This window comes from Temnothorax longispinosus, chromosome 2 (genome assembly GCF_030848805.1).
Source record: "Temnothorax longispinosus isolate EJ_2023e chromosome 2, Tlon_JGU_v1, whole genome shotgun sequence".
Classification (NCBI taxonomy): Eukaryota; Metazoa; Arthropoda; class Insecta; order Hymenoptera; family Formicidae; genus Temnothorax; species Temnothorax longispinosus.
This window is the reverse complement of record NC_092359.1, coordinates 5,352,485-5,365,690: the sequence shown is the minus strand read 5'-3', so window position 1 is coordinate 5,365,690 and position 13,206 is coordinate 5,352,485. Positions and strand designations below refer to the sequence as shown.

The window sequence follows — 13,206 nt, the reverse complement described above, 5'->3', positions numbered from 1 at the left end:
TGAACAGCTGTTTCCTTCGCTTTTGTATCTTGCTTTTATGTTTGACAAAATTCTTTTTATGATGTAGAAAGAATTTTTACTTTTCATAAATAAATGTATGAGAAAATAGCTTGTATATGTGTTTATCTTCTGCTTGCGATTACATCTCACACATTCGTTCATAGATAGAGAATAATTTATCGATGACGTCGATATATTTGCAGTACGCGAAGAAGTAAATATCATAATGTATTTTATAATAAAGTATACTTTGTACTGCTTATATCTCTCGTAATTTCATTGGTCTTGTGATAGCGCCATAAACTATTTAGCATTAAAATTGGCATTCCTCAAAACGCGCAGTTTGCAAATCGTGAAATTAATCATGTATTCTTGTAAGGATCTCTTAGTTTGAATTATGTATGCTAGCGATATATCATAGAGAAAGTTGCAGAACTACTCATCGAAGAAGCGTACTTTCACCTCTATTCACCGTGTTACTGAACATGGCTTTTCCGTTCTGCCGTTTATTACATGACACAGCTAGATCGGAAATTTCAGCATAATCAAGACACGACGACGGGGTTATGAGATCACGTTTTCCGTTTTCTGCTCTGCTAATTTTATTGTCTCATTATTATAATACATATCTATATTGAGAACGGAAGGTCTCGATTCATACTTTTTGTGTGGTACTTTCACTTTCTTTCATATATATATATATATACACAGCCGTGCGTATGTAAATGGGTTAAATCTATCAGAAAAGTCGTTATATAACAATATACAGTTTTGATCATCTTATGCTATCTGTTACAAAAGTTTAATAAAAAATAGTTACCATAATTAGTGTTTCTTGTACGGTTTTTTTCCCTGCAATTTCTCGCACATACATTGTACTCAGATCATATGTTTTTCTAGAAGTATATAACACTATCGTATAATAATGATGAATTTCGTTCACGAGTAAGTGGGGCGTTTTAATAAAAACAATCACTTTTATGTATCAACATTACATACATTTTGAAATATAAAAACCACAAATGACATTTACATTAATGTTAAATAACTTAAAGACGGTGTTATTATGTTAAAGTACAAATCTGAGAACTATGTAAATGAGTTTTGAACAATTTCCGATTCATTTCGGCTTTCTTCATCTTTCGAATCAATGATCCTTTCGTTTCTCAGCGTACACACATAATGCATGGGCTCGACGAGGGGAATTGCAAGTGTATTTCCACCTCTCTGAGTAACCAAAGCATACAAAGTCATATAAGACGTTTTCTCAAATAATATTAAGTATTATAATTATAAATCCAATGACAACACTTTAAAGTACGCAGAGATTTTAAATTTTTAGTAAGCATGAAGAAAAACTATCAGGACCCATATAACGTGATGAATCGCATTTATTAGTAGTACATTGTCTTGCATTTCTATTGTTATATTTTCTTTACCATCCATAATAATTAAGCTCCATCGGAAATGCTTATATATTAATGCTGTTCTATATTATATTTCTTATCAGTACTGATGCAAATTTGAGTATCTTTCATACATTCTAAGACATCAATGGCAAGCCATGAGATGTCCTTTTCTAAACCCCAATACTTCTTTATAACAAGAAATACTCCAAATTTATCTCATTAATTCATTTGTCTTTATACCTTGTATGTGTCACGGAAAACTTATGAGACATATATTTATAATGCAAGTCCTCTTATATATTATCGAATAAGAGATGGAATGAGATATACTTAATCTTAGAAACTATATTAATATTAAATGTGCACAAATTACAAAAAACGAAAAGCCACATTCTTCCCGAAACATTGTCGAAGAAATATAACAAACAAAATTAAAATATAATACGCATACATCCCTACGCATTTTGACTTCATACAAAATTTTATTATGTACACTTGAAATCTCAAATATCAGAAACATGAGGATATTAATACACCATTGTTTTAAGTGAAGTTTTTACGTACTACAATAAACTAAGTGCGTACGAACGTAAAATACTCGAACGGCAAAAAAAATAATTATTTAAAATATAACACTAATTGATTCGTTTCTGCTCTGCTCACTCAATGCAAGAAAATGTACTATTCTTACAAATTGCTATATCTTAAGAAAGCTTTACTTCGAATCAGCATGGTATTTGCAGTAATTTCCTGTGTGCTCTTTTCTCACCGTGCAGACCTCCTTCATTTACTTCCTGTAAAAATTTGATAGTTAAACATGTAACCAAGTACTTAAAATCATTACGAGTACTATTTATTATATATTACTATCTATTAGTTATTACTTACTTAGCTCTCTTAGATCGGTCGCTTCTTTCCGAGCTCCGTTCACGAGGACGTTTCTTGCCGCTGGACGAAGAATGCGACTTATTTTTATCGTGTTTATCACTCTTTTTGGGACTAAACAAACAAATCAATTTCAATTATAGTAACATCAAAAACATAAAACTTGTCGGTAATCACCTGTGTTTGGATGATTTGGAAGGAGACCCTTTCTTGTGCGAGCCCCCACTCCGTGATCGATCCGTTCTTTAATTATCAAGCACAAAACTCGATATAATTTCGCAACAGGAAAATTTATTTTACGTAGAAATATCTACTATTTGTAAACTGTAAGGGCCGATTTCACAGTCTCCGATTAACTTTATCCTCCGATTAAACTCACTCTTCGTCTCTTTCTAGGGGGACAGTTAGAAAGAGATGCAGAGTGAATTTAATCGGAGGATCACATTAATCGGAGACTGTGAAATCGGCTCTCTAAGGGATAATATTTACCTGTGTTTGTCCGGTGATCGTTTATCCTTACTGTTGGATGAACTTTTACTCTTTGAGTTCGAGGAACCCTTGTGCTTAGAGTTATGTCTTATATGAAACAAAGAATAGATATTTGAAGTCAATATTCAATAAGTACATTAAAATATCAAATACATCTATGCCTACCTATCTTTTGAAGGAGATGGAGTTTGTCTTCGGTTCGCTTTCTTCTTTTTGCCAGAACTATAATCGTCATGATAACGAATATCCCCTTCTTTGTCCTCTTCGGCCGCTTCTCTTTCCAAATCCGACCAATCTTTACCCGATTCTTCAGAACTGTCTAACTCTTCTTCTTAAAAAAACGTAAAAAATGCATAAGAAAAATGAATAAATTAGAAAATAAATACAAAATAATACAATTGCGAATAAAGAACCTTCACTATCATCATCTTCAGAAGCTTCGGAATATTCAGAATCATCATCAGATTCTTCTTCGCTCTCAAAATCGGATGGCTGTAAATAAATTAAATACATATAAAATATATTTATCAGTCTTATGTTTTCAGAAAATCTTATTTGTCTAAATGTCGTACCTCGTATGCATCATCTTCTTCCTCTTCTTCATCTTCAACTTCTTCATTTTCAGCATCACTTTCTGGATCCAAGAATGTCCATCCTCCGCTATCAAAGAATCCTTCAGGATCATCTGTTATAGTCTTCATGATCTTTGTCCAATTCAAAGACTGGACACCTTCCGAATATCGAATGTCACACGAACTAAACAAGAAATTATAAATTTAATAATTATGTAAATTATACTGTTTAATATAAAGACTGTCAACTTTGTACATTAAATAATGTCACTTACTTTAACCATTCCTTGACATGATCCAACATGTTCATAGGAATGGCGTTTACCATCGCTACCTTTCTATGATAATCTTTGAAAACGAAAATCATGTCAAAGTTCTTTAAGTGAAATTGTACTCTTTCAAAATGAACCAATTCAACATCTTCCAAGGTAATGACAAATGGAGGCTAAAATCGAACATGATATTAATGTAATATTCTCTTTGCCTTGAAAATATTAACTTAGTTTTATCAAGATGAATTACCCATTCTGTGAGATTAACCAAACATCCACTAGTTGGTTGAAGTAAGACAGTACTCCTGTATGGTGCACCAGGAAATCCCAAGTCTCGAAACGGTGTATCAAATTCTATCTCTTGCTTTGTCACGCTTTCAACCTTTATACAACGCAGACAAGAATCGTTAAGTAATAGAAATAAATGTAAAATCAATAATAATAGTAAATCAATAAGCAATAAGTTAATTAAGTCAAATTTATACACACCTTTTCACAAAAGCTTCTAAAAGCGGTTTTTAATTTATGTCTCAGTTCTCGTTCCGACTGTTCAGCTGCGAGATCGTCGCGATCATGCATATGTTGATGTTTACCTAAATCTGTAGTAATTTCTCCAACTTCGGTATAGAACTGCACGTCTACATGTTTCTTTTTACCAAACATAATAGCATGCTGAAAAAATACACAAATATTTTTAGATATGTACTTACATATTGACGATATAGATATGCAATTCATATATTCTTCATTAAAAATTAATATCACTCTTACATGATAAGATATTAAAAAATATTTGTTTAAGATAACAATATGATACATACCTTTAAATGGAAATGAAGTAGTATAATCATTTCACCATCGCATGGCTGGAAGAAAGCGTTCTTAATGTTATTATAAAGAATGTCCACTTTATCGCCGCGAACTGAAGTATAGCGGAATCCGTTCGTGTGCGCTTCTAAACCACCCGTCATTCTTTTTGTAACAATATTCGGCCGAATATATAAGTCCTTTAACTTTGGATTGCCTTTATTCTGTGATAATATTAAGGTATCTTGCTTCACAAGATCCTCCTTTTCTCTTTCTTCCGCCTCTCGATTTTTGAACTTCTTCTGGACTTCTTTAATTAGCCTAAAGGCTGTATTTAGGTTTGACGACGGTGCGGAGATCTCGCCGGGCTCTTTGGTATTTGTGCTTCGATATGTTACCTCCTTAACAAATGTTGCATCAGGCTGAGGGTAAGATCCACCTTCGTTTCGTCCCATGGTTGCGCCAGGATGAAAGAAGTTTATTCTAAGGTACGTATAATCTCCTTCTACTGACTGTGAAATGTTCTTAATTGTTGATATGTGGAAAGGTACTGGAATACCAGCAATGGGTAAGATTACAGTTTCATATTTCTTATCCACATATAACTTCAACTCCTTGACTTCCGTTTCGCGTGGCATATGACTCAAACTTTTGTACGATACTGTTGATTTACGTATCTTCTCCTGTTCTTTACCACCGGACTGCTGGGCCAATCGAGCCTTAGCAATTTCATTCAATTGTTGTGCTAACTCTTTCTGATGTTGCTTTCTCTTCTCTTCTGAACTATGCTCTGTTCTCAATTTAGATTCTATTACGGCCGATCTTTTTCCACGTCCCAAGATCTCTGGCTTTGGCTCATTTTCTTTTCCGCTTCCCTCCTCTTCTTCATCTTCCTCATCTTTCACATATATGCCTATATTTTTCACCTTCTTCTTTGATGGTGTTAAATTAGTAGCGGGTTGTCCCTCGTTCACTATAACTGTATCGCCTATGAAAAGGGCGTATGATTTTCCTTCCTTATCCGTTGCGTCTAGATTAGCAAGATTTGCAAGACCGACATTAACATTAAATACCATGCCCTTCTTAGCTACCGCATGAATTTTCGGGCCCAACAGCAAAGAACTTTCCTTAAATTCAATGCCCATAGCAAATCCAAAATTTTTGGTCAAATGATTCAGCATTTCTGGTTTCTCATCTTTTACAAATTTAATACCAGCCTCGTATACCTCACTTATTTTTGTTCCCGCAACTAACTTTTTCAAGATCTCTTCTTCCAATTGTAACAAAAAATTATAATTTTCCTGTAACAATATATTATAAATTATAATATTAAAAATGTCTGTAATTTCATTTCAGTAATACAGGTATTTATCTGCTGTAATGTTTCTGTATTTTCTACATACCTCAATTGCTTTTGTGGGGTTAACCAACAGAGTTCTCACAATGTTAGAACAGTAGGATTTGTAACGTGCTCCCAATGAACAAACAATAACACCAAAGTGAAGAGTAGTATTTTTGTCACTAACAGCGCTAAATTTAAGCGAATAATTTCCACCGCTTTGTATAATTGCAGGGTAACACATATCTACCTGCGTAATATCTACTCCAGTTACATACTTCTTATTTGTGATAGCTGTATCTACACCTTCTGCCAGTTTTGAGTGTTTAACTTTCTAAAATTGAAATATATAACTGCAATGTTTCTCTCCACGTTCCGTCTTTATTTACAAATACAGCTCATGTAGAATTGTAGAAAATATACCTTATCCGAGTCTATGATCTCCATTATCTGATCTTTAAGATACTTGGTGAAAACGTCCACTGATATCAGACAAGCTTTCTTTATGGTAATTATCTCACTGTCTTCTTTTGGACACATGACATAAGCAGCTGCAGCACTAACGTCAACCTGTATAATCACATGAAGATAAAGACGTTACACTTTTTCAACTTCTACACGTAGTAAAACTTTCTATCGTTTTTCCTGCTCACCGTATCAAAAGATTCGTTCTTTAAAGCGGCTCTCCATGCATCCATGAAAGCACCTGGGTAATTTTCTTTCGAAAACACTCCCAAAGTTTTGCCTTTTTTACTTTGCTTCATCACTTCGATGAGTTTTCCAAAATTTGCCTTGTCCTCGTCAGTCTGCAAGACATTTAAGTACTCCTTAATATGCTACCGACGTGTTCGATAATAAAATTGTTCTTAGACAAGTCGTGCAACATACATACCCGATCTCTCACAAATAATTTCACAGATGGTACTCCTGTATCTTCGGAATTCTGATTTTCCACCTTTTTCAGAAATTCAATTTTCTTCTTACTGGCCAAGAAGTTGATGGAATCCTCTGCCAATAACATTATAGTATCCGTAAGTTCGTAACTAAGCAGCCATGTCTAAAACAAAGCACATTCATACGTTTATTTCTGAATCAATAAAAATAAAACAGTCTATCTTATATTGAACATTTCCAGTAAGTTAATTTTCGGTCACTGATATATCTGTGACAAATATTAAGTATAAAATCTTATTACGTAACGTCCTTTTCGAGTGAATAAATAATTCAAGATACACAAAGGACGATAAATGTCCGGAGTCTTGGAGAAATTAGCACACATGTTGCGTCTATTTTACAAGATACTCATAGCGAGGAGAGGAGTCCTCAGTTTTCAAATTTCAAATTCTTAACCTTCCTATACCCGCGCATTGGTCTGTAAGACACGGACGACACGTTTTAACGTGTTCGGACGTGTTCCGCCCAAACAAAAAAATTTTTTAAAGTATTGCGACTGATACTGTCTGCTTGCAATTGCCTTTTAGACTTCGCCACTTAACCGTATAGTAATCAAACAGTGAAAAACACACAAACAGAGGCAAATGCTGACCGTATTGACCTCGTATTAGAGGCAGGAGCAAGGGCAGGAGCCAATACAAATATAAGAAGAAGAAGAAGCGCATTGGTCTGTCAGACCGACGATATACGTTTCCCTTGTTTTCCATTTAAAAAAAAAAACAAGGCAAACGTATATCGTCGGTCTGACAGACCAATGTGCAGGTATAGGAAGGTTAAACACACACACACCTGTAACGCTATGGACTTGCTGTAAACGATATCCTCGTCAGTGCCGACGGCGGAAAGGAGACAATCCATTTTACTGAAACTGTCGTCGGTGCCGACCTCGCCGTCCTGTTGAAAATAAAAGATTGTATAAGATAACGCAACAGTTCTCGGTTGCCGGGATTTCGCGTGCACGCGATTTCCGGGCACGCTTACCTTCCACGCGGCGTACAGGCGCTTCATGCGCCGGAAAAACATGTCCTTGTCGAGGGACACGTTTGCCATGATTTCGGCGGTGGATTTTTACTCACGCGGACACCTTCGCCTTCTTCAAAACGCTAAATTATAATCAACGCCTGCGTCGTAAGCGGGCGGGGGGGGGAACAAAACATTCAGAAGACGCGTATACGTAGCGCCTCGGCGTTTATCACATCTTCCCTCCCGGTTTTCTCGGTGAATTCGCGCGCCGGGATACACAGATCGATTTTATTTCGCGAGTTACAACCGCCGACGGAGACCGCGACGGACACCGTGAGCTCGTGCGACCACACAAACGCGGAGATGGCGGGATTTATAACCAAACCCCGCAACCACACACACGCAACGCTACGGATGCCGCGAATCGTGACGTGACGCTCGCGTCGCTCTCACGCACGGGGAAGTGGGGGGAACGCGTCCCGCGCAGCAGCGCCGTGAAAGCGAGGCGCCGATTGGCTGGAGCGTCCCTCCTCGCCGCGCGCCAACGCTAGGGAACAAGGGAACAATGCGCGACTCGCGCGACAACCAATCGGCGCCTCGCTTTCACGGAATCACTTGAAACGCCTGCTGGGAAGGGATCTAATGCGTACTGCGTAGCAAGCGTAGTGTCGTGACGTCATGACTGCTCGTGCGCACGCCCAGCGTTTTCCACCTATCCCTCTTATAGGTCATCCGCGTGGGGGCTTTCTGAACGCAATGATCGGATGCTGGATATATCCGTCGTTTTCTGTCTCTCTATAAACAAAGAAAATATTGCTTTTCTTTATAATTTTAGATCGTAAAAATAAGTTGGACGCGGAATGGTGTGCGTGCCATGCTTTGTGGTTCCTGTAATCCTAATATATATGGAGGTTCCTTATACAACCGTTACTGGTCAAGTGGTGAGAGACAGAGGCAGTTGAGGGATAATAAGGGACAAGAGGCCGAGAAGGATCAACCGTGTCCAGATTTGATAAAGGAAAGCAACGAGACGTGTACCCTGTCGTGGAAAGAAAAAAGTGACGCGGTAAAGAAAAGCGAACGCGGAGCAGTCGAGTCTTTTCGCCGGGACATGCGGTTTGCTCAATCGACATGTACTTATTACTGACACTTGCATTTTGTTGAACAGTCTAAAGTTTGTAGTTTGAATATATTCTATTGACATGTCTGGGAATCGCGTAGGACATTGATCAATTTGCATATGATTGGACTAAGAAATAAGGTAATCTCGCTTATTTCGATTAATTAAATTATGTAATTCTGTACGTGGTAATATATATATATTCTGTCAATGTATTAGCACATATTAAATTGTATGAAGACTATTGGTTGTGTAGTTTGTAAGAAATTTTTGTTACATATACGTATGCACATATGACAGATTCATTCAACGGAACATAATCATTTCATGTATAATATAATATATAACGTATATAAACTGTTATGCATTTTACTTTCATACTGCTTTAATGCTCTAATATGTAATTTGGAGCAATAGAAATTCTAGAAAATGCGCGTGTTAAAATATCAAAATGACATTACTATTGAAGATTTATAAACATAGTTTACTTAATACTAAACACCAAGATCAATCTTCTGTCATCAACCTTCCTGCGACTGCCAAAGTTATAACGGTCAATCTATGACATTAAATTTATGACTTATTACTTGGATGTTTTATATGTATATTTATCTACAATGTGAAGTACTTTATTTAAATTTGCACTGAATTGCTATTGTCCATGTTGTACTGTCCATATGAATGGTAACTATAGAAAAAGAACGGTTCTACAATCTAATTGCATTATAGAGAAATATTAATTTATTAAACATCCATAAAGATAAATTGTAAATTTAATGTTACATCATGAGGTAATCACTGATATTTACAAAAATATCATTGAGACAGTCGATGTTTATTATCTCTTCAATAATTTAAGAGTTTACCAATTAATAATCATGATCATTTATTTTGAACAATTCTTCTAAACGCTATCTTATCGATGATTGACTAAAATCTATAGGAACTTCAAAATATTTACTTTAAAAATTATATATGATAATCTTTAGACTTGACAAATATTTTTTGAGATACAAAAAGCAGATACGTCGATAGTTAATACAAAGTTATGGCCGTTGCACAATGCGACGATAGCGATGAAATTTCTGACGAATGCTGTATCTATCGCCTTATAGCCAACTAATCAGCATTCAGATTTGTGCTGAGACACGCGTTTCCAGTTTTAAAATGTTTCGAGTCTACGATATATTTGTATTTTGACGCTATCGCTATCGCCTATCGCTATTGCCTAGCATTGTGCAACGGCTATTAGTATCAAGAAACATATCGATAATTTTATATAAAACGTTTTCTTTTTTCTTGTTTTATTCGCTTTCTTAAGAAAATATTTCTTGCCTTTACGTAAATGATTAAAACACAAGATAAAAAAATGTCTCTTATCCTATTGAGGTAGTAGTCGTGAGGAACGTATTTGAAAAAAGATCCTTAAACTATTTACAAGAATTATCTAGATTATTAATATTTACTCGACTTTTATAAGTTCGACGTCATATACAAGTGTGGAACCAGGAGGGACACGTGGTTTAGCGCCACCAGATCCCTTTCTGTAAAAAAAAAAAATGTACGAAATTTACATATTTTTCAAAATAATGTGACAGCCATCACATTTGATTAAAGAAATTGAAAAAAAAATTGTGAAGATAACCCTCATTAAAATATAGAACCGTGAAACGAATTGGAATGCATGATCAAACGGCATAAGCGAATGCTATACATACCCCATCATTCTCGGTGGTATTAGAAGACGACGTTTTTCGCCAACTTTCATTCCAACTATTCCTTCATCCACACCGTGGGGCACATAACCCGCACCGAGTTTAAATCTGAAGCCACGTCCATCTAAGCAATGATTGAGCTTTGTTACTTCAACCCCATGCATGAAACAAGCCAAATAATAAGTTGTGACAAATTTGCCCACTTCCGCGACTTTGCCGGTGCCAGGTTTTAGCCGTTTCACTCGTACACCACTGGACAAAACCCATTTATTAATTCCTCGCTGCTTCCGTTTCTTTTTCTTCTTATCTTTCTGTTTCTCGACAGCTTCTTCTCCGGTTACTTTCTTCTCTTGCTTCTGTTTTTCATTTTTTTCTTCCCCTTGAGATGTGTCCTCTTCACTTTGCATCTTGATTTCATCATTATCACTATCACAGCCTGATGATGTTGACACATAAGTAGTACCACTGTAAAAGCTACTGGAATAACCATCGTAATCAGACTCGTCCTCATCCTCATCGTAATCTGAGTCGCCCTCGTTCTCATCGCAATCGGAGTTGTCCCCATTTTCAAAGTAATAATTATTATTCTCAATAAGTTTTCCTAAATTTTCTATATTCTGATCACAATCATCATCATTACTGCGATTCTCATTGGAGTTAGCCGACGGTTTCGTGCGCTTTGCTGCCCGGTCTTCCTGAGAATTTGCTTTTCTTTTCGACTTGGCTTTTCTTCCATTTTCTTGGTTTTCTTCTTCTGCATTTATCTTTTGTACCAGCCAGGATCCGTGTATTATTCTTTGGTATTCCACTTTCTCACGGTTCTGTTTCAAATAGTCCTTTGTGTCGTCTATAGTATTTAAGCCTTCATGTATATGCGCAGATATAACTTTCGATATCACCGCGCTCGGATCGCTTAACTTGGGATTTTTGTAATACCCAGTTAAGTGTACGTAACCTCCGCCGTTGCATGAAAGTGTTATAAAAGTTCCCTTTTCCATGTGTAAGTTGAGCGGTACTTGCCACACGTTCTTCTTGTTTAAAGAGCAAAGCAGATATCTCGTTGCATTCCCACCAAAAACCACCATTACTTGTGTTACAGGATCAACTGTGAAAAAAAAAAGAGACAATAAGGATTTTCAAGCACATTGGCTGCGTTCAGCAGGGAAAACTGTTTTGCAACAAGTTGTAAAAGTCGTGAATCTGATTTTTGTGCACATGCTTTTAAGATACAATTCGCGATGCAAATAGATAACATCCGATACAACACACATTTATCCTTCGACTTGCTGAAATCTTGGGAGCCTTTTCTATTGCTGCACTGGCTGCATTAGTTCGAGAAGTGTGCATGTCACGCGCACCGTACATTTTCAATACTGACAGTAAATAACGCAGTCATACATAGAAGCGTGAGAAACGTACATACGAGATTCTCACGTTTTAGTGCGTGAATAATTCTTGAAGCTAGTGCAGCAATAGAAAAACAGACTCTTGATCTATTCTCTCTTGTAAACGACATTAGAGAGGAGGAGGAGGAGAAGGGGTCAAGTTTTAGGACAATACTTTCACTACCAAGCGAAATAAAATGAAAAAAAATTAACGCTCTCAAGGCAAGGTTTTTTCGGACTGTATTTGTTGTTATATTTTATTGCCGATTCTCACAGTGTTTATGCGTTCGAATTCGCACGTGTACGCCGTTACGCGCGAACACGCGTAAGATGTAAGACGTACACGTGGTGTGACGTATTAAGACGGAAACAGAGCGGGTTTCAGGTATGCTGTTGGGATTTCACGGAAGCGTCGTAAGTTATATATCTTACCGGTCTTCGTGATGTCCAGACTCGCCATGGTCACGTGGAACGGCTCTTCCACCCGCTGCGAGTACTTCTTGTGCGATTGCATCATCAATGCTGTAATACAAGCAACACGCGGAATTAGGCGTAACGTCATGAGAGCTCTTTCGCGATTATCGTCTCGACGCAGTCGACACGTGCGGCCAGATTCCTCGATTCCAAAGCGGACGGAATAGCGACCGCTGGCTGCGATATTCACGGATTTTATTAGCATTTACAGAATAAATTTTTGTGTGCCTTACACCAAAGCATGTTGACTGATTATGAGCTCGTCGTAGAATCTAGAATCCTCCAAGACTCCGAGTTAAAACGAAAGACTGGCCGGCCCAAGAAAGCGAAGTTCGTTCGTCCTGGATGACTCCCACCAAACAAATGCGGTCGACCGGGTTCGAATACTTCGAATTTATTGCCCGCGTGGTCACGTGCAGCGGAGGTGGTATCTCGATCCTGTCGAACGAGAAAGATTCTGCGCATGCGTGGTAGCGCCAACAACAACAGGTTTGTTCGTGTTGCTTGCGAACGTTGGGGGGAGAGAGAGAGAGAGAGAAGATTCTAAACAAACAGACCTACGAATTTTACGGACAGACCTACGGACACTCTCTTGCGATTGGCGCACGCTTCTCGCTCTACCAATCGGATTCTCGTAATGAGAAAGGACTGGCACGATCGTGGCCCAAAAATTACTAGCACCGCCGACGACAGCACGCTCTACTGCCTTTATGTATACCCTTGAACTATCATTTTTGTTTTATATATACGTATATATATGTGCCTGATCTCCTTCTGCTACGCACACATATGTATTCGTGCGTGCGCCCTACATATGTTCAT

The 13,206-nt window shown here is 37.3% G+C and overlaps 2 protein-coding genes across 4 annotated transcripts; both read right to left on the bottom strand.

Annotated features, from left to right (window-relative positions):
- Positions 1 to 577: 577 nt before the first annotated feature.
- Positions 578 to 8,120, bottom strand: Dre4 (SPT16 homolog, facilitates chromatin remodeling subunit dre4). Its single transcript, XM_071770671.1, has 17 exons — positions 7,709 to 8,120; positions 7,517 to 7,621; positions 6,666 to 6,830; positions 6,427 to 6,579; positions 6,197 to 6,343; positions 5,838 to 6,107; positions 4,449 to 5,735; positions 4,117 to 4,299; positions 3,878 to 4,009; positions 3,631 to 3,800; positions 3,356 to 3,539; positions 3,197 to 3,275; positions 2,949 to 3,111; positions 2,784 to 2,870; positions 2,472 to 2,537; positions 2,298 to 2,408; positions 578 to 2,203 (listed from the first exon to the last, which is right to left on the bottom strand). The coding sequence occupies exons 1-17, from the start codon at positions 7,775 to 7,777 to the stop codon at positions 2,197 to 2,199; spliced, it is 3,378 nt and encodes a 1,125-aa protein (XP_071626772.1). The 5' UTR covers positions 7,778 to 8,120; the 3' UTR covers positions 578 to 2,196.
- Positions 8,121 to 9,001: 881 nt separating this feature from the next.
- On the bottom strand, positions 9,002 to 13,150 carry LOC139808573 (46 kDa FK506-binding nuclear protein-like). 3 transcript variants are annotated; one of them, XR_011730902.1, is made up of 5 exons: positions 12,618 to 13,150; positions 12,343 to 12,432; positions 10,729 to 11,630; positions 10,529 to 10,649; positions 9,002 to 10,354 (listed from the first exon to the last, which is right to left on the bottom strand). XR_011730902.1 is itself a non-coding variant. In XM_071770698.1 (4 exons), the coding sequence occupies exons 1-4, from the start codon at positions 12,625 to 12,627 to the stop codon at positions 10,273 to 10,275; spliced, it is 1,284 nt and encodes a 427-aa protein (XP_071626799.1). In that variant the 5' UTR covers positions 12,628 to 13,150; the 3' UTR covers positions 9,002 to 10,272. The 3 variants fall into 3 exon arrangements, 2 of the variants coding, with proteins under 2 accessions (XP_071626799.1, XP_071626800.1); XM_071770698.1 differs by having other exon boundaries at positions 10,529 to 11,630; XM_071770699.1 differs by lacking the exons at positions 12,343 to 12,432; positions 12,618 to 13,150 and adding an exon at positions 11,795 to 12,219 and having other exon boundaries at positions 10,529 to 11,630.
- Positions 13,151 to 13,206: the final 56 nt, after the last annotated feature.

Coding starts and splice junctions, on each gene's coding strand:
- Dre4 (XM_071770671.1), bottom strand. CDS start 7,777: ATGGCAAACGTGTCCCTCGACAAGGACATGTTTTTCCGGCGCATGAAG. Junction 3,112..3,196: donor TGAAGATGATGATAGTGAAG/GTTCTTTATTCG, acceptor TTTTTTAAGAAG/AAGAGTTAGACAGTTCTGAA. Junction 2,409..2,471: donor TCCAAATCATCCAAACACAG/GTGATTACCGAC, acceptor TTGTTTGTTTAG/TCCCAAAAAGAGTGATAAAC.
- LOC139808573 (XM_071770698.1), bottom strand. Junction 11,631..12,342: donor TCTGGACATCACGAAGACCG/GTAAGATATATA, acceptor TTTTTTTCACAG/TTGATCCTGTAACACAAGTA. Junction 10,355..10,528: donor ATACCACCGAGAATGATGGG/GTATGTATAGCA, acceptor TTTTTTTTACAG/AAAGGGATCTGGTGGCGCTA.